Genomic DNA, 20,457 nt, shown 5'->3' on the forward strand with positions numbered 1-20,457 from the left:
TATAATACAAATATGTATTTAGTTTTGAAGTTAATTTGGACTTAAAATAAGATATGCTTATAATTAAAGTAGAATATCTCAAATCTTAGTGTTTACGTTTGCTTTTCTTCTCCTTGGACTTGTGCTTCGTTCTTTCGCTCTTTTTGGACTTTTTCTTAGCCTTTTGTTTTGACTTCTTGGACTTTTTGGAGCTGGCACTTTTGTGCCTCTTCCTGGATTTAGATTTCTTGGCCTTTGCATCGCTGTCATCGCTGCTGGAGTCGGAGCTATCCTCATCGCTATCAGCGCTGCTGCTGAGCGTGCGTTCCACCCAATGCTCCGCTTTGCGTTTGCTTGGTGCATGCTGCTGCCAGAGCTGCTGCAGCTTGGCATCGATGCTTGCCTCGGCCTGTACGGCGCCGTCCGGTGAGGCCTGCTTCAACTGGGTGGGCAGCTTAGGTCCATAGAGCTCCACGTCGGGCACCTGCTCCATGGCCAGTTCCCTATCGTTTTTCAAACGCTCCTCGCGAGGCTTATAAGCTATTTTTAGCTTGTTGCCTGCAATGGGCGCAAACTTAACTGGTGCCGGGTCGGAGGGCTTGGTATCCTGCTGCTCCTGCGCTGGTTTAAAGAGCGCTGCAAATATACCACGTGGTGGCGAATTATTGCGGAGCACATTGGCTGCCGCCGCGGACGTCGCAGTGGTGCTGGGCAAGCCCAAAGCTGCCTGCATGGCATCCAATCGGACATCGGCCTGCTGCTGCTCTTGCGCAACTGTTGTTTCCTGTTCATCATCACTGTCGTCAAATATGCTCTTGAAGAGATCAGTTTTTTCTGAAATGGGCTTGTCGCGTGACGCATCTACAGCTTGCTCCAGTGGCGTCTTCGGCACAAAAGTAGCCTTAACTGTCGCGCTGCTGGCAGGCTGTTTTGGCGCCTCAGGCAGAATAGCTGTCACCTCTTCCTCTGCTGTAGCTGTTGTTGTTGTTGCAGGCACCAGCGTCGGCAGTTTTGGCAGCTGCTGCTGCTGCTTGGGTGCCTCAATGTGTTTGGGTATAATTGTAGGCGTTTGGAAATTGGCTTTGGTATTAACCGAAGACTCTAGGTAATCAAATATGGACATTTTGGACTTGGCTTTCAGTTCCTTTTCGACTTCTGGTAGAGCACCACCATAAGGTTCCGCAATGTTGTACCGCTTGCACAGCAATGCGCTGGGCTTCCACATGGCCTTCGTGCGTTCCATAACTATTTTATGCTGTTCTGTTGACTGCACTTGCTCCTCTGATTTCTGTGCTTGCACTGTTGCCTCCGAAACGAATCGGTCGAGCATAAGACCGGCCAGCGGTCGATATATTTTGGCCGCCTGCACAAATTCCTTTTTTTCCATTTCGCGATCCCACAGAGACAGCGTCACTGGCTGCAATTCGGCCAGAAATTCGGTAATCTCTTTGTCGTCTTTTAGATTTGAGGCCAGAAATTTTTCATAGCGCAGCTGCTTGGATTCGTTTTCAAGAAAGGGTTTAAATCCGCTGGCGGGCGTGGTGGAGGCTGCAATAAAGAAACCGTCGATTTTAGGGAACTTTAATGCTATTTTAAACGGGTACAAACCTAAGTTCTGAGTCTTGGTGGCAGCCTGAGCCAAGAGTGCGGCATTAGATTGCTGCAGCTCGATACCTAGCTCTATTGGTGCTGCTGGTTGCTCCTCACCAGTTGTGGTAATGAGTCCACCCTTTGTAAAGTTGTTGCTCTTGGCGCTGATGAGTTCAAGTAAGGATTTGCTGCGCTCCTGTTGACTGCTGGCGCTGTTGGCGGTCTTAAAAGGATTTTTTTTGTCCTGCGACTCACCCAGCAACTGGGCGCGTTGCTCCGGGTTTAGATCATGCCTACCTAGGCCTGCTTTTTTGTGTTCAGTTTCTTCAGCTATTTTTCGCGCACGCTGCGCATCCAGAGGCGCAAATCGACTGCGACGCAGCAGCCAGTTCCGTGGCTTAAAGTCGCGGGGCAAATCAATGACATACGGCTTGTTGTGGGTTGTATCGCTCTTGTCCTCGCTGAAGCCTTCGATGACATGACGCTGCTGGACATGTTTTAACTTCTTTTGTTTGGGTTGCTTGTCTGCCAGTGAGAAGTCGTAGCGCGTCATGTCATCCTTGGCATAGATATCCTCGTCCTCCTCTTCGAATGCTCCCACGCCAAACGCCTGGCCGCGTATGGACAACTGTTTGTGCTTGGCCGACTCCTCCAGATGACCAAAGAGATTGATATGCTGCAGTGGCGCCGCAATCGTGCTACTTTTCGACAGCACTGGCGCTCGACTGAGGCCCGAGTAGCTCATGCCAAAGCGATTGTCTTTAGGTGAGTAAAACATGGGCTCATAGTCATCAGGTGCGAAGGTTATGTCCTCATCCTCGTCTTGGTCATCGGCCTCCTCATCCTCGACTTCACTCTCCCTTTGCGTGTTCGTGCTTGGCAATCCCTCAGCACCATAATGCTCCAACAGATATTGTTCCCGTTTGTTGCGCGCAGATGCTTGGCGCTTTTCTTTCCGCGTTTGCCGTGGTCCCACACCCTGTCCTGGCTTCCAGCCCATGCTTTTTAGTATACGCACGGCTACCTTATCGCGAACAGGACGCAACAGTTGCTCGAGCACGGGCACGCCGGGTATCGGCCCAGCGAGCTCTGGCTGCATAAGTTTTCGCTTGCGGTGGCCCGATCGCTGCTCTTGCTCACTTTCCTTGGCAAACTCGTCTCGAGTTCGTATACCCTGGGGAGCTATGCCAAATTCACCCAAATCTTCCTTGTCCATGAAGTCTTCAGGTCGCTGTTGCACTTTACTGGCCTTTTCTCCGCGTGAACTCTTGAAATTCTGTGGTGTCCAGCCCTCTAGTGAGCCGACGGTGTTCCAAAAGCCAGCGCTAAAGCCACCAGTAAAGGCACCATGAAACCGTCGTTTGCCATTTTCATCCTTTACAATTTGATCCTCAATCGCCAGCGGCTTCTTGGCGGGAACCTCATCTGTAAATTTTTATTATTGGTGGGCTGTCTTAAATTTGTGGCGTTCTTACCCTTCTCCAGTGGCTCCAAAGGTGTGCCAAAACGGTGTAGATGTTCCTCCTCATCCATTTTAAATTAATATTAGTCAAAAACCAGTCGGTGCTCAATTTTCTGCCTTCCTCCCCGGCTCAGCTGTCAGAAAACATAAACAAAGCACAAGTGCTGCCAGATGGTTAAAGCTATTGTGAGCCTCCTATCGTCTAAAAGATCGGAATGTTTTCGGTTATGCTTTCCTCTTGTTTTCATTGCAAATATCATATATCATAATACATATATAAAACATAAATGTAGTTTATTTTATAATAGAAAATACTCACGGAAATCGTAAACCATTGTGAATTTGATTGTTGCGATATTTCACGATACGATAGTTTACGATGAGGCGTAGACGTCATCGTCATGTTCAATAAGTGCACATTTAGTTGATTGGTATCGTCGCAAATTGCGAGGCTCCTATAGTCTGGAAAATTTGGATATAATCGATTATGTAGTACTTTTGTTTCCACTGCAAATAACATATATATAGTGACATATCCATAGTCGCACCCACCCTTTAACATATCTTAGCACATAAGCATAAGCACAATTATAAACATTTCTAATATTGTAAACAAAGAGCCTGGTGATAACATCGACATTGGTCAAGATCAAACTGTCCCCCTTTGGTAGACATAAACAATTCACCCTAAATATCACGCCACTGTCAATGTTCCCATCAGAGTACTATCCCACGCATAATTGCTGACGCAGCTCAAACTTCACTCAATTTTGACTCAAACTCTCTCAAAGCGAAGTTTGCTAAGCGACCGCAACAGTTAGATAAATCAGTTCATATTCGGGAAGCAAATCTGAATGTACTCAACAAAAGTAGCCGTTAAGTGAAAATAATAAATTGAAATATATTTTTTTATAGTAACCTAACGTGTAAAACTTAATTGGCGCAGCCGGTAGGATACGTCGGGAAAAAAATAAAGATCGCTAAAGGATAATTAATTCCCAGATCTAACGCACAATCGCGACCGAAAGTGTTGTCGGAGTGTAATAAAAATTTTCTCGAATACGTATCCGCACAAGAACCTTCGGGTCACTAGTAGCTTAATAATATTGACCCTTTGGGCAATAAAGCTACTACAGTTAATAACGACTGGCTTTGCATATCGTTTGATCCCTGCAATACGTTATTACTGAGTCTTTTTAAGACACACACACAAAAAAAAAAAAACATTTACACAATAATCCATCACAAACTTTAACTTAAAATAAAAGTGCAAAATCAAAGAACAATAAAGTTCAAACCTACAAACTCAAAACTATTCAAAAAAAAGTGTATTACACCAAGATGACAATGGAATTATCAGAACAACACCTCAACCAGGCCCTTTCACAACTTAGACAGGTGCCAAGCTTTGACGGATCAACGGATCAACTAAACGCCTTCATTAAAAGGATAGATTACATCCTACACCTGTATCCAACCCGAGATGTTAGACAACATAGCATCTTATACGGAGCCATCGAATTGCAAGTCACAGGAGATGCTCAGAGAATATCACAAAGGACAGCAGCCAACACTTGGCAGGAGCTGAGAAACGCATTGATTGAAGAATACAAAGTGCAGACACCATTTGAAGAACTCCTTCGACGCTTATACAACACGAATTACCAAGGAAACGTCCGTAAGTTCATCGAGGAGCTCGAGAATAAATCTTTTGTTATATTAAATAAGTTAGCACTAGAAAATATACCTAGCAATACAACCCTTTATACAAATGCTATGAATAACACAATCAAAGATGTTATTACAAAAAAATTACCAGATAGGCTTTTCATGATGTTAGCCAGACACGACATTACGTCGACACAAAAACTAAAGCAAGTAGCTCAAAGAGAGGGATTATATGAAAATAGCGTTACTGAAAAACCTAAAAATAATAATGTTCAGGGAAATCCAAATAACAATCGTAGGAACATGGGAAATTATCAGCAAAATGCTAACCCAACCACCATTTCAAGTGGTTATTCCAACACGAATCAGAGTTATCACGCACAAAATAAACAGCACAATAAGTCCGAAGACAATCAGAAAGCTCACCACGAGTTCCAACAGAAATTAAGTCAAGGTAGATACCAAAATCCCTTAAACTACCAAAATCAGTCCCATTCACGCTTGAATGCACCAAACCCTCCGACTAAACGTCAAAGAGATAGTAACAGTGGGCAGATGAAAATGGATACATCCGAAAATTTTCATCAGCAAGCCTCGGAACAAACAGAAGAAATCCATTCATAAAATTGATTATGAATGACGAAGTTCTAAAATGTGTCATCGACACAGGTTCAACCATAAATCTAATGAAAACAAACCGCTTAAATTTTCCAGTTTACAACGAAACATTAAAGGTTCACACCATAAATGGTGTTATTGAATTAAAACAAAGTATACGATTAGGAGCAAGCAAAATTTGTCCGAGCAAACAAAAATTCTATATTCACGACTTCTCAGAGCATTATGATGTTCTGATTGGGAGAGAATACCTTGAGGCATGTCAAGCAAAAATAGACTATGCACAAGGATCCGTAACCTTAGGAGAATTTAACTTTTGTTTTAGATATAATGACGAAGAGGTCGAAGAGGACATGACCGCACAAGAGTGCCTTGATCCACCCTCAACAGAGGACAGACCATTTAACTTCGCTATTAATAATGAATTAATAGAAAACAATGAGTTTAGGCTAGAGCACCTAAACTCAGAAGAAAAAGAAAAAATAAAAAAAGTTTTACATGAATTTCGTGATATCCAGTACCATGAAGGTGACAATTTGACTTTCACTAGTACAATTAAACACAAAATTCTAACGAAACATGAGGACCCAATTTACAAGCGTCCATACAAATATCCTCAAATATACGATGAGGAAGTAAATAAACAAATAAGCGATATGATAAAACAAAATATCATACGTAAATCCAAATCCCCTTACTGCTCACCAGTAATAATCGTTCCAAAGAAAAACGATGCATCTGGAAAGCAAAAATTCCGGTTAGTCATAGATTACCGCAATCTCAATGAACTAACTATTAATGATAAATACCCTATCCCGATCATGGATGAAATATTAGACAAACTTGGAAAATGTCAATATTTCACAACCATTGATCTAGCCAAAGGCTTCCACCAAATCCAAATGGATCCTGGTTCAATACCCAAGACCGCATTTTCGACTAAACATGGCCATTACGAGTACACTCGCATGCCATTTGGTCTTAAGAATGCACCTGCAACGTTCCAACGTTGTATGAACAATCTCTTAGAAGATTTAATTTTTAAAGATTGTCTGGTCTACTTAGACGACATTATTATTTTTTCCACTTCATTGGAGGAACACATTTTGTCGCTACAAAAGGTATTTAAGAAGCTTAGAGAAGCTAACTTAAAACTACAGTTGGATAAATGCGAGTTTATGAGAAAAGAAACTGAATTTCTCGGTCACATCATCACAACTGAGGGTATAAAACCAAATCCCAACAAGATACAAGCAATTGTCAAATTCCCAATTCCAAAAACCCCAAAAGAAATTAAATCATTTCTAGGATTATGTGGTTTCTATAGGAAATTTATACCAAATTTCGCTAATATAGTAAAACCATTAACACTTAAATTAAAAAAGGGAGCAAAAATCAATATAAAAGACAGAGACTACGAACTAGCGTTTGAAAAGCTAAAAGTACTCATAACATCCGACCCAATTTTAATATACCCTAACTTCGAAAAACCATTTTCATTAACTACAGACGCAAGTAATATGGCAATAGGGGCCGTCCTTTCGCAAGAGCATAAGCCTATATGCTATGCAAGTAGAACTCTCAACGAGCATGAGTTAAATTATTCAACGATTGAAAAAGAATTATTAGCAATCGTTTGGGCCACTAAATACTTTAGGTCCTATCTCTTTGGTCGACAATTTCAAATCCTTAGTGATCACAGACCACTCGTCTGGTTAAATAATATGAAAGAACCTAACATGAAATTACAAAGGTGGAAGATCAAGCTAAATGAGTTTGATTTCCAAATTAAATACGTCCCAGGAAAAGAAAATTATGTGGCAGATGCTCTGTCCAGAATTCAATTAAACGAAAACTTCTTAGGCGAAGATACAATTAGCACAAGAGCAACAATACATAGTGCTCAAGAAGACAACAGTAACCATTTACAAATCACAGAAAGACCACTTAATTATTACAATCGACAAATAGAATTTGAAAAAGGAACCGAGAACGAAACAAAAGTTACGAATTACTTTCACAAAACCAACATAAAAATTACGTACAAAGACATGACTAATACGCATGCCAAAGAATTAATAAAAGAATACTTATGCACAAAGAAAAGTGTGCTATACTTCCACAACGAAGCAGATTTTCCAATTTTTCAAGAAGCCTACTTAGAAATAATAAGTCCGAATAATTCAACAAAGGCAATGAAAACTAGTACAAAATTAATAGACCTTCAAACATACGCAGAATTCAAAGAATTAATATTAAAAAAGCACAAAGAATTATTACATCCAGGAATTGAAAAAACTATCAATTGGTTCAAAGAAACCCACTATTTCCCAGATTATCAAAATTTAATTCAAAATCTAATAAATGAATGTGAGATTTGCAACATCGCAAAAACAGAACACAGAGATACAAAATTAACTTTCGAAATAACTCCGGAAATCGCTAATATCCGAGAAAAATATGTAATGGATTTTTACATAGTAGGAGATAAACAATTTTTATCTTGCATTGATATCTATTCAAAATTTGCATCATTAATAGAAATAAAAAGTAGAGACTGGCTAGAAACCAAACGAGCTATATTACAAGTGTTCAACCAAATGGGTAAACCCATCGAAATAAAGGCAGACAAAGACTCAGCTTTTATGTGCACAGCTTTACAATTATGGCTAAAATCAGAAGCAGTAAATATTAATATAACCACTAGTAAAAACGGTATATCCGACGTAGAACGATTTCATAAGACAGTTAACGAAAAACTAAGAATCATTAACAGCGACTCAGACGTCGAAAATAAACTTACAAAATTTGAAACTATACTCTACACGTACAATCATAAAACAAAGCACAAAACGACTAACAGAACACCAGCGGACATATTCATATATGCAGGTACACCAGAGTATGACACTCAAGCTAATAAAGAAAAACTAATAAATAACCTCAACAAAAACCGAAGAAACTTTTAACAATTTAATTGAACAAAGTAAAGAATTCAATAACCTTATACAAATCGAATACCTAGTAGAAAAATTAAACAGAGAAATAAACGGCTTAAAAATAGCCAAACGTAGCAAAAGAGGTTTAGTTAACATAGTAGGAACAGCATATAAATACTTATTTGGAACATTAAATCAAGAAGACAAAGCAGAAATTGAACAAAAAATAAGCAACTTAGCAGAAAACAGCGTTCAGGTTAACGAATTAAATTACATAATAGAAGCTATAAACAAAGGAATAGAAATCATGAACGAACTAGATCAAGAGAAACAAAAAGGAAAGAAATTAGATATCCTTATATTTAACTTACAACACTTTACAGAATATATAGAAGACATTGAGATGGGAATGCAGCTCACAAGATTAGGAATTTTTAACCCAAAATTACTAAAACATGACTATTTGTTGCATGTTAATTCTGAGAAATTGTTGAATACAAAAACTTCCACTTGGTTTAAATCAGATACAAACGAAATACTGATAATATCCCATATTCCTCGAGAAATAATAAAAAGCCCGGTATTCGAAATAATTCCATACCCGGATGAAAATAATAATATTTTGACAGAAATAGCTCATGAAAAATATTTTACCCAAGATAAAAAAGTTTATAGCAGAGAAACAAAAAAATTAATTAATAATGAATGTTTAACAGGAATTTTAAACCAAATAACATCAGAATGTAGTTATACTAAAATTTTGCAAAATTTTCAAATCAACTACATAGAACCAAATATAATTTTAACTTGGAATTTACCAAAAACTATATTAAACCATAATTGTATAAATAACGAAATAACAATAGAAGGAAACAATATAATAAAAATCTTTAATTGTTCATTGCAAATTAATGAAATTTCAATTTCAAACAATATGTTAGATTATACTCAAAGCATTTACGTAAGCAATGATGTTATAAAATTAGAACCACTTTCGTTTGTACAAACGAAACAAATTATAAATGCACATACAAAATTTAACAATGTATTCCAGATAATTACAATAACCATATTTGTAATCATATTAATAAGTTTAACACTGTATTTGACATATAAGTTCAAAAGCATACCTAAGAAATTAATTATAAAATATAAAAAACCCAAAGTAGAAGAAACACCTACAATAATAGGAGATATACCAATTGTAAAAGAAGAAAATGTTACACTATATCCAAACTTAAACACCTGAGGACAGGCACTTTTCTAATGGTTGGGGGAGTGACATATCCATAGTCGCACCCACCCTTTAACATATCTTAGCACATAAGCATAAGCACAATTATAAACATTTCTAATATTGTAAACAAAGAGCCTGGTGATAACATCGACATTGGTCAAGATCAAACTGTCCCCCTTTGGTAGACATAAACAATTCACCCTAAATATCACGCCACTGTCAATGTTCCCATCAGAGTACTATCCCACGCATAATTGCTGACGCAGCTCAAACTTCACTCAATTTTGACTCAAACTCTCTCAAAGCGAAGTTTGCTAAGCGACCGCAACAGTTAGATAAATCAGTTCATATTCGGGAAGCAAATCTGAATGTACTCAACAAAAGTAGCCGTTAAGTGAAAATAATAAATTGAAATATATTTTTTTATAGTAACCTAACGTGTAAAACTTAATTATATATATGTAGGGTATTTTATAATAGTTTTGCTAAGCTTAAATTAATACACTCATATGAAAAGTATATATAAACATTGTGAGTTTTATTTTTTCGATATTCGACTATACGATATTTTACGATATATCATGAGTGGGCACATCATCAGCATGTTCGATAAGAGGACAGTTAGTTTATCGGTATCGTCGCAAATCACACCGCTACTTTACAGCTGTTCAGGTCTGGGTTTTCGCAAATTTAGAATTTTTCACCAGAATTTTGTTGCAAATAGCACAAAGCATAAACATTTGTTTTAAAAGTGAGTGGTGAGTATTGCAAAAAGTAAAACACGGGTGCACTGCATGAAGGCTAGGTAGCCATGCACGAATTGCTTGTGCAAGGCTTGGTGACTAATGATGTCAACACTTTTCGGTTTCTCTTTTTTTTTTCGCCGTAGCTCGCTGGCATTTGCCATATTTAAAAGCTGGACGTGATTATAGCAGGTGCATAAAGAAGGAAGGTAAGTACTGCAGTTTCGCTTGAAATATATATGTCGATTCGGTTCTAATGCATTCTTTTTGCATACAAACACAACACGCAAAAACACTCTCACACAAACACACACAAATACAAACCACGCACCGTCATCTAACGCCAGTTTTATAACGCACACACGCACAAACTGGCCAAGTGAAACGGCATCAACATGTCGGAGAAAAACATAAAAGTGGGCGCCCGAGTCGAACTGACTGGCAAGGAGCTGTTCGGCACGATCGCCTACGTTGGCATGACCAGCTTTGCCGTTGGCAAGTGGGTGGGCGTGGTGTTGGATGAGCCGAAGGGCAAGAATAGCGGTTCCATTAAGGGTCAGCAATATTTTCAGTGCGACGAGAATTGCGGCATGTTTGTGAGGCCCACGCAGCTGCGTGTGATAACACCGGCTCCCGAGACAAGCGGCAGCGGTGGCTCAGGCAATGCCACACCCACACTACAACCCACAAAGGCACGGCTTAGCGGGTCACGCACCTCACTCTCATCCAGTCGCCAATCATTGCTTGGTTCACGCACACAGCTAACCACCTCGTTGAGCGAGCGAACTGCATCTAGCAGCAGCTTAGCTGCACGCAAATCCCTGGCGCCGCAGAGCAGCAAGGATAAGGATGCGTCCAGCACGGGATCATTGACTGGGGAAGCTGGCGCAGCTGCAGCTGCATCAGCAGCAGGAACCAAGCGTGCCTCATTTGTGGAGACAGGCTTTTTGGAGATACTGAAGCCACAGTTTACACCATCGCAACCGATGCGATCGCCTTCGTTTACAGCGCCACCAAATACGACAGAGGACAAAGTCGCCTTATTGGAGGCGCAAAAGACGAGCGCTGAGCTGCAGACACAACTGGCGGATGTTACAGAAAAATTGGAGACGCTTAAGCAGCGTCGCAGTGAGGACAAAGAGCGTCTTCGTGAATTCGATAAGATGAAAATCCAATTCGAGCAGCTGCAAGAGTTTCGCACCAAGATCATGGCATCCCAGGCCTCGCTGCAAAAGGAGCTGCAACGCGCAAAGCAGGAGGCGAAGGATGCCATCGAGGCCAAGGAGCGGCATGCACAGGAAATGGCTGAGCTCTCCGACAATGTGGAAATGATAACTCTCGATAAGGAAATGGCCGAAGAAAAAGCCGACACTCTGCAACTGGAATTGGAGTCGAGCAAGGAGCGCATTGAGGAGCTCCAAGTGGATTTGGATCTGCTGCGTTCCGAAATGCAAAACAAAGCCGAGTCCAAGATAGCCACCGCCGACGGCGGCATGTCCACCTACGAATTTAAACAACTTGAACAGCAAAACATACGCCTCAAGGATACGCTGGTGCGCTTGCGTGATCTAACTGCCCACGACAAGCACGACATACAAAAGCTTACCAAGGAGCTGGAAATGAAACGCTCCGAGGTCACCGAACTAGAACGCACCAAGGAGAAGCTTAGCTCGAAGATCGATGAGCTGGAGGCCACAGTCGCCGACTTGCAGGTGAGCATTATGCAAATTGTTGCTACTATCAGGCCTGTTTTCCATGTATTCTCAATACGCAGAGCTAATATTTAATGCATTTTTTTGCTATTCACCAATAACCGAATGAAGAGTTATGTAAAAATTCGCGCGATAATAGTTTTTTATATTTGTTTTCGTTCCTAAAGCAATAGAAATGATAATTTGTAAAGTATTTATTTTGATAGAAAGGAAATAAAAAATTAAAAATGATTAAATTAAAATTAGAAATGATAAATAAAAATCAATTACAATTTTAAATATGAATTTAATCATAAATAGCTTTGAAAAGAAGAGGAAAACAGGCCTGAATATATGTATTTAGTGTATGCTTGTAAATTATTTCCAGCCCAGTTTATATCAAAGCTTTAAGCAGAGCTTTAAATAAGCTTGCGCGCTCTCTCCCACTCTCTCTCTCTCTCTCTGTGCTTCGCTTTCCCGCACTTTTTTGTCTCTTTTGTCACACGCACAATTTCATGGCCCTCTTTTGCTTTGCCGTAGTTAAAATTTTCACAATATTTTTACCACATAAAAACCAAAACAAAAATATTACAAAATTGCTATTCTGTCGCTCCAAACTCTAAATAAATGTGAAATTTTTCATTTAATTTCATTGCCGGCCTACATAAAAATAATATATAAAATGGTTTGCAGGAGGTAAATTTAAATTATTCAAGTTTATGTTAATTTTCATGTTTGATTTCCCCCTCAACATATTTCATTTACGCTAAGCATTTAACCCTCTACAAAAGAAAAAGACTCAAATTCACAAAAAGAAAAAAAAATGTTATTGCAATTCTTAAGGAACAAGTGGATGCAGCACTGGGCGCCGAGGAGATGGTGGAGCAGCTGGCCGAAAAGAAAATGGAGCTGGAGGACAAAGTGAAGCTGCTGGAGGAGGAAATCGCACAGCTTGAGGCACTGGAGGAGGTGCACGAACAGCTGGTGGAGAGCAATCACGAACTGGAGCTGGATTTGCGCGAGGAACTGGATCTAGCCAATGCCGCCAAGAAGGAGGTGTTGCGCGAACGCGATGCAGCTATTGAGACCATCTACGATCGCGACCAGACCATCACCAAGTTCCGCGAACTCGTCCAGAAGCTGAACGAGCAGCTAATTGAACTGCGCGAGCGCAGCTCGAGCAGCGACCAAAAGTCATTGCAGGATCCCAGCCTTAAACTGGCCACGGAGACCATCGACTACAAGCAAATGTTTGCCGAGTCCAAGGCTTACACGCGCGCCATTGATGTTCAGCTGCGCCAGATTGAGCTGAGCCAGGCCAACGAACATGTCCAGATGCTAACTGCCTTTATGCCCGAATCGTTTATGAATCGTGGCGGCGACCATGACTCCATACTGGTCATACTGCTCATATCGCGCATTGTCTTCAAGTGTGGCATTGTGGTGTCCCAGACGCGCGAACGTTTCCCAGCCGTGGAGGCGGTTACACGCGAGGCAGTCACTCAGGGTCATGCGGTGCAGCAATACGCCTTTAAGTGCCGCCTGATGCACTACATCCATAATCTGCAGTGTGCGCTGCATCAAATCCTGTACGGCTTGAATAGCTGCCAACCGGACACGCTGCTGCGCGCTGGCAGCTCATTGCCGGAAATGGTGGCCCAGGAGAAAATAGTCGATGGCATTATTGAGCTGCTCAAGTCAAATCAGCTGGACGAAAACAGCACCACGGACAACATTGAGAAGTGTGTGGCCTTTTTCAATGCCATGAACTCAGTACTATTGGCGGGCGAGCAGCTCCTGAACGAGACGCAAATGATACGCGATTGCGTCGCCTCACTGGGCGCTGCCTGTGAGTCCATACTGAACGATACTGCCATTGCCAAGGTGATTATCCAGGAGGCGGGCGCCACCAGCGATTCGATGCTGCTCATACAGTTCCTCAACGAGCACATGGAGAGCATTAAGCAGCAGGTGAAGCTGATCAAGCGGCGTCTACCCAACGATCAGCATGTGATCAAGTGTGGTCTGTCGCCGCACAAAATGGATGCCATGCGCGCCCTGGCCCAGAATATCAGTCGTATCATGTCCGCCATGCATTTGGCCACCAAGCAGGCGTTGGCTGCCATTGTGGCCAACATTGAGAGCGACAATGCAGCGGAGCACACGCTGCCTCAGGACAAGTACTGGTCCCTGCTGTCGTCCGCCTGTGAGCGCATCTACGAGCAAGATGATCGCGGTCCGACGCAAAACTTTAAGGCGCTGCTGGGTCAGGCCAACACGGATCTGCAGCACATTGCCCAACATCTGCTGGATAAAGAGTATGAGATTATGTCCACCGCTAGCGCAGCTCCACGTGCCCAGACGCTCAATGCGCCCATCAATCAGCGGGCGCAGCTGATCAAGAAGCAGTTGGAGCAAAAGAATGTGCTGGCTGCCACATTGGAGAATCGCGAGGCGGACATCAAACAGCTCAAGCTGGCGGCCAAGATGAAGCTGAACGAGCTGAGCGAAATGCAAATTCGCAAAGATCTCGCCGAGAAGAAGCTGAGCGTGCTGCAGGACGAATACGAGCATGCTGTGGGCAAATGGAAGCTACAATACGAGGAGACGCACAAGAAGCTACTGCAAAAGGAGAAGGAATTCGAGGAGACCATGGATCATTTGCAGAGCGACATCGATGCACTCGAGAGCGAGAAGAGCGATCTGCGCGACAAGCTGAAGCTAAACACCAGCGCCGGCAAAAGTCAGGCATCCGATTCGCACTCCTCCCTGCACAATCTGTCCGCCACGGGCACGAGCAGTGCCAATGTCAGTTTTACGGCACCCGCTGGCACTGCGCCAATGGTGGCTGAGGAGCTGCAGCTGCTGAAGTGTGCCTTCAACAATGAGCGCAACGAGCGAATGCGCCTGCAGGCACAGGATATGCGCGCCAAGTTGCAACAAATGGAGCCGATCTATGTGCCACAGCCGCAGGATCAGCGTATCTGCGCACTCGAGTCCCAGCTGACCAAAATGAAACATGCCTGGGTGCTGTCCCTGTTGCAGGTGCAGGCCAAAGGCAGCGGCGGCACATCCATGCCCAATCTCAATACTGTGGCACTGCAGCGTCGCAATCAGCCCTTGCCGCAAAAGGCAGAGATATGCACGCGTGCCTCGCGACTCGCCTCGGACATATTGACGGAGTATCTGCAGCGGAAGCCGCATCGTGCCGCAACTGGAGAATTTGCCGCCTTTCCCACCGTTGATGTGAAGCGTGTGCTACAGATTTAAGTGGGTGCGACTAGTGGGCGGGGCAATATAGCTAGGCTAGGTTTCTAATTGTATGGCTAGCACAAAGGTTTTGCCCAGCGAGATTGCCAAGGAATGGAGCTGAGCATGAACGAACCAGTTCCGCTTGGTCTTCACGTTGGCTGGCAAACCGTTTCTGGAATAATACACACACACACACACGCTTACGCCGGAACAGCTTTTTAACGTATTCTTGAGCTAACACTAACATCCACTAATTTTCCGTGTATCCTTCCCCCAGTATCTGCCTTATATGGTGGCCGCTGCATTGTTGCTGATAATTGTATTTGTATTTTGGCTGCGTTTTCCCAACGATGTTCGATTTGTATGGAACATGCAACGGCCCTTTAGTTGGCTTTGAAGAGTGCATTAACTTTTATTAATATTTAATTTATGTTTGTATCATAATCAATGTATAAACTATGTAACTGTGTATCTCTCTAACAAGGCCTGTAATGAAATCAACTCATGCGAACATTTTTATATAACATGTATTATCTAACTATGGAGCGAGAACTATGTGAATAAAAGACAATTCAAAAACATCTGAGTATGTAAAAAAAAAACAAATTGAATTTGCATATGAGAATATATAATATATTTACATATTTATTAAAATAAAGGAGTATATTTTCCAGATGTTGCCTAATAAAGATCGACTGCGTTTTATTTTTATACAAATTAAGCAAATTAAGATCAACTATCATCAATATAATTTATATTATATTCATGTTAAAATCTAAAACAATATTTTTGTGGTTCGGTTCACTGCTGGAACCAACTCTTTGCCTTTTGGTTCGGTACATGAACCGTCATTTACACTCATCACCAAGGCCTGGATTCTAATAAGAGATGCACGAAGCATTTTACGTTCCACTTGCCATCCACAGTTTTCAATTGACGCTCTTAAGTTCCATCAACAGGTCGCAATTCAAAAGAGAGAGAGAGAGCACGCACATTTTCTCTTTGCCAGCTGCTCTCGGTGTAGCTTATTTTGTTGCCATCTCTGTCTAGCCCAGCAAAAGCAACAAAGGCAGCCGCTCAATGCCGCTTGGTTACAGCAACAAAACCCAGCACTATAATAACAGCAACAACAAAAACAACAGCTGCAATAGCCGCAGAAACTATTACACTAGCCGACCATAAACCATGATGGTCACACAAAATAGAAGAGCCACCCCCCCCTCGTATCACGTACCGTGCTTCGCTCCGCTCGTCGCAAGCGCGCGCAATTTGAATTAAAAACAATTTTCCCTTTGGCGGTTGGCGTCTTCTTCACATTGCCCCAAGCCTGGTCAAAGGCCGTTTCATCCAGCCGACATTCTTGTGACCCCCGGGCGTTGACTGCAATTGCACACGTATTAGTCTAACCTTGCATAGGCATAGTTCTGATATATATATATATATATATTGCTGATCTGTATGTTCCTAAGAAGACAAGTCTCTTATTCTTTACAGATATTTTCGTGAATGTTTAATAGGTCCCTCTTTCTATGACAGATAATATATATGTCGGCATCGGATGTCTATTATTTTTATACCCTGAACCCATTAAAAATGGGTATAAGGGTATATTGTATTTGTGCGAAATCCAAATGTATGTAACAGGCAGAAGGAAGCATCTCCGACCCCATAAAGTATATATATTCTTGATCAGCATCAATAGCCGAGTCAATCTAGCCATGTCCGTCTGTCTGTCCGTCCGTCCGTCCGTCCGTCCATCTGTCCATCCGTCCGTCCGTCCGTCCGTATGTATGAACGCAAGGAACCTATAAGAGCTAGAGACTTAAAATTATAGATTTAGATGCTCCTAGTTCCCGCGCAGATCGAGTTTGTTTCCGATAATCGATAACTTACTCCGTTTCCAAGCAATCGATAAGAATCGATATCGATATCCTGTTTTTTGGGCAATTTTGGTAAATAATAAGAGCTAGAGTCACCAAACTTAACATATAGCTTCTAAAATAGAATATATATATGCATTTGATGTTGGAAGAGGGTATCCCCTAGTTGGGAGCTTCCGACTAGAACCTCTTGTTTATTATTAAGTTCTTTATTATTTTTATTATTATTAAGTTCTAGAATGAAACAATCTTTATATATCTACAAGCCGTATATCGAGAAGGGTATTAAATGTTCGGCGTGCCGTTCCTTCTGTTTTTTTTATTTCTTTCTTCAATTAAGCCGCTTGCGGAAGTTGTGGGCCCAACTCCGTTCCGATGCGATCCAGATCATGGACTCGAGCATGTGGATTATGCGTTTGGTTCTGTTCAGCTTTTCGCTTTGGCCAACTCTTATGGAGCGGCTTTCGTGTGTGTCGGTCTGGCTGGGCCTGGGCTCGCCCAAGTGGACACATGCTCAATTCTCACGCCCAGTTTTGACCTTTTTACGGTATGTTGGCTGTGTGGTAATATGCTGCCGAACTAGCCCGGTTTGTGGGCCACGAGTGAGACTCGTAGGTTCTTGGAATGCGCTACCTGTTGAATATGTTGAATTGATATAAATCTGTATCTGTATCTGTGACTTGTTGCTGCACACGATTCGCTCTGTTGGCTCAGATCCTTAACTGTCACTGACACACATATCCAATAACCAACACACTGACCGAGCCAAGTTCTCTTGTCATTGGCTTACGAATCGCGATTGCATTGCGAAAATATGAAAACAAAAACAAAGCGCGATACATAACAAATAAAACACAGCACAGCTTGTAATGCCCCCGAAGAGCTGTTGACTCATGCCAAATGCTAAAAACAACATAATTATGGTATTATAAGGCATGTCAGAACAGCTGCGTCGCAAATGCCAGACCTGGCATATACCCTATAAATGGTTCAAGCCTGAGTACCAAATCAATTAAGCGAGCAATTTTGAAAGTTAAGAAATTAACTGGCAATAGTTTAGGTTATTACATGTATTTCTTAATTAAATCAGGGTTTTTACCTTCCTTCAGGCAACTTCATCTCTCAGGTAAGTCTTAACATTCAACTTTTTTGTGCTCGATCCATTCAAAAGAAAGGCTTTTTCCCCATATTATGGAGTACTCTTAGATTCCATTTTTTTAATAAAACCAATTGCTAGTTGGTTTTTTTTTCACTTTAGTTCCAAAGTTGATTGGGTATATAGATTGGGTATTTTTCAAAATTTCGCTTACATCGAAGTTTTGACTAAAGGAAACTATCTTTTCTATCTATCAGAGTAGGCTCTTATGGTAAAAATACGAGACTTTTTTAGCTATTACTTGGGAGTTATTTGTTGCTTTTAAAAGAGTAGTCTTTAGTTGAGTTACTCTTGTATTTTAGTGAATTCCTATTCCAGGCATGAAGGAGGGAATCTTTTCCGTTATTGAGAGGAGTCTTGATTTTTAAGTTTCTTGAGCAAGTGATTTGCTAGCCCTAGTCTAGCATACCCCATGTTCCCTCAAAGCACAGGGTATCATGAAAAAAAAAATAATTAAACACAAATGTACAAAACTGAAACCAGTTTGGACGCCACCCGAAGCGTGAGGCGGGGCGAGGAGTTGCAATGGTCTTCGGAGTGACCGCAACAAGATCGAGAGTGCAAGAGCTGCAAAGCTGTAAAGCAGCTCAAGAACAAGCCACGTTACAAGTGACTGAAGATCGGACAAGCTCCAAGCAGATGCCCTACAAATGTTGAAAAGGAAGAGGGCTGCCCCGGTTTGGCCGGTTTTAGTTTCAGAGGAACAGCAAGACATTAACTTCAGATGAAGACAACGGAAGCGCAAAGGTTTCACTCTTTAAAGAAAAAACAACAATATTCTGCTGGTTCGGCTGGTCACGCCTGGTTAATTACCCAGCTCCAACTAGATGGCCAAAAGCTCAATTTGGTAAACGACCAAACAGTAGCCATCAACAATCAACAATCCACCATCAACCATCAACAGACGCCCCAAACATAAACAAAAGGCCACGCAATGGCCGGGCACACACCATGACACACCATGAAGCTAATGGCTTGAGGAGATGGCTGTCCGAGCTGTGGCTCCGGTCTGGGTCGGCCATAACAATGGAGCAAGCGCCGCAAGACTTGAGCTTGAGGCATCTTCACTTGGCCGGGCCACTCGAGGCGTTCATTGTGCTCATGTTTGCTGTTGGTTCTTGGGATTTAGTTTTAGTAGCACGCACTAGACCCAATGTCTATGTCTGTGCTCCATTGTTATTGCCGCTCTTATGTGGCCTATTGTTGTTCTTCTTGCTTTGGTCTGGGCTGGTCTGGTCTGGCCTGGCCTGGTCGGGCGTCGTATGTAAATTTGATTTTCATTGAAATATTCGCAGCACTGACGCCGTCTTCGTTTCGCTTGGGCTTGGAGGTCCAGCTCTGCCCCCTGCATGCGCTTTTCCCTCTCTCCCTGCCCAAGCCGAGCGCCTCATGCACATCGCTCCGCATTCAATGTAGTTCACTTGAACGCTTTCGTAAGCCAGCCACAAAAGGGTTAACAGAGAGCTCATAAGCAAGAGAGAGAGAGAGAGAGAGAGAGAGAGAGAGAGCAGTTTAACAGATGGCAGTTAAGAGAGAGATGTTGCTTAAAAACTGGTTAACGTTGAGTTTGAATTCTGCTATATAGGATTGTCAAACCGTTTATATAATAAAGGTATATCTGAAAGGAAGAAAAGTGCTATGTTTACAGATGTCTCATCAAAAAATCCCTTATAACATAAACATGTCAAATTATTTACATATTAAAAGTATATCTGAAAGGAATAAAAGTGGGGTTTGCACAGATATAAGCATTAAAAATCCTTTATAACATAAACATGGGTCGCAATATCTTCAGAAAGTACAGCAAATATGTGATAAATATGCTTAGCAGTAAGAATGTTAAATAGTCTCCTTTATGATCATAACTGTCTTTTACTTGTAAAATTTACCAGTATAAATGTGTCATATGCCAAAATATATTTTTGAATCGATTTTAAGCGCCGCTCATCATTATTATTTTGATTGCATTTCCCAATCTAGCTCTGACACTGTGTAAGATATACATTTTCCCCATATGCTAATGGTTTTTTGCTTTCAAATATATATTCCAAGTTTCGGGTATCTAATAAATATGCTCTTTTCGCTTTGTAAACGAGTAAACGAATAAGAACGTTATTCAAAAATGTGTCAACTCGTTTAAAGTTTATTGATGTATGTGGACTTATTAGAGCACTGCACTTGCATTTTTATCTAATCTGTTTGCTACACACTCATATCTAAGCAACCTTGGAGATATGGTTTT

At 41.6% G+C, this 20,457-nt stretch overlaps 2 protein-coding genes and 1 long non-coding RNA gene across 4 annotated transcripts; 2 read left to right on the forward strand and 1 right to left on the reverse strand.

Moving 5' to 3' along the window:
• Positions 1–3,219, reverse strand: LOC6623689 (G patch domain-containing protein 1 homolog). The gene is made up of 3 exons (XM_002048597.4): positions 3,045–3,219; positions 1,588–2,994; positions 1–1,527 (listed from the first exon to the last, which is right to left on the reverse strand). Exons 1-3 carry the CDS (start codon positions 3,100–3,102, stop codon positions 86–88), a joined length of 2,907 nt encoding a protein of 968 aa, XP_002048633.1. The 5' UTR covers positions 3,103–3,219; the 3' UTR covers positions 1–85.
• Positions 3,220–3,420: 201 nt separating this feature from the next.
• LOC138911023 (uncharacterized) lies at positions 3,421–6,051 on the forward strand. The gene is made up of 2 exons (XR_011416328.1): positions 3,421–3,520; positions 3,947–6,051. It is a non-coding gene; the product is annotated as an uncharacterized lncRNA (long non-coding RNA).
• Positions 6,052–10,105: 4,054 nt separating this feature from the next.
• Positions 10,106–15,870, forward strand: DCTN1-p150 (dynactin subunit 1). 2 transcript variants are annotated; one of them, XM_015176081.3, is made up of 4 exons: positions 10,106–10,251; positions 10,383–10,445; positions 10,584–11,948; positions 12,771–15,870. In XM_015176081.3, exons 3-4 carry the CDS (start codon positions 10,632–10,634, stop codon positions 15,195–15,197), a joined length of 3,744 nt encoding a protein of 1,247 aa, XP_015031567.1. In that variant the 5' UTR covers positions 10,106–10,251; positions 10,383–10,445; positions 10,584–10,631; the 3' UTR covers positions 15,198–15,870. The 2 variants fall into 2 exon arrangements, with proteins under 2 accessions (XP_015031567.1, XP_002048634.1); XM_002048598.4 differs by having other exon boundaries at positions 10,113–10,244.
• The last annotated feature ends 4,587 nt before the right edge of the window (positions 15,871–20,457 follow it).

Source organism: Drosophila virilis, chromosome 3 (assembly GCF_030788295.1).
Source record: "Drosophila virilis strain 15010-1051.87 chromosome 3, Dvir_AGI_RSII-ME, whole genome shotgun sequence".
Taxonomy (NCBI): Eukaryota; Metazoa; Arthropoda; class Insecta; order Diptera; family Drosophilidae; genus Drosophila; species Drosophila virilis.

Excerpts from the sequence above, each read along its gene's own strand:
- LOC6623689 (XM_002048597.4), bottom strand. The coding sequence starts at position 3,102 with ATGGATGAGGAGGAACATCTACACCGTTTTGGCACACCTTTGGAGCCA. Across the intron at positions 2,995-3,044 it reads TTTGGAGCCACTGGAGAAGG|ATGAGGTTCCCGCCAAGAAG; the intron begins GTAAGAACGCCA and ends AAAAATTTACAG. Across the intron at positions 1,528-1,587 it reads CACCAAGACTCAGAACTTAG|CCTCCACCACGCCCGCCAGC; the intron begins GTTTGTACCCGT and ends TCTTTATTGCAG.
- DCTN1-p150 (XM_015176081.3), top strand. The coding sequence starts at position 10,632 with ATGTCGGAGAAAAACATAAAAGTGGGCGCCCGAGTCGAACTGACTGGC. Across the intron at positions 11,949-12,770 it reads CCACAGTCGCCGACTTGCAG|GAACAAGTGGATGCAGCACT; the intron begins GTGAGCATTATG and ends GCAATTCTTAAG.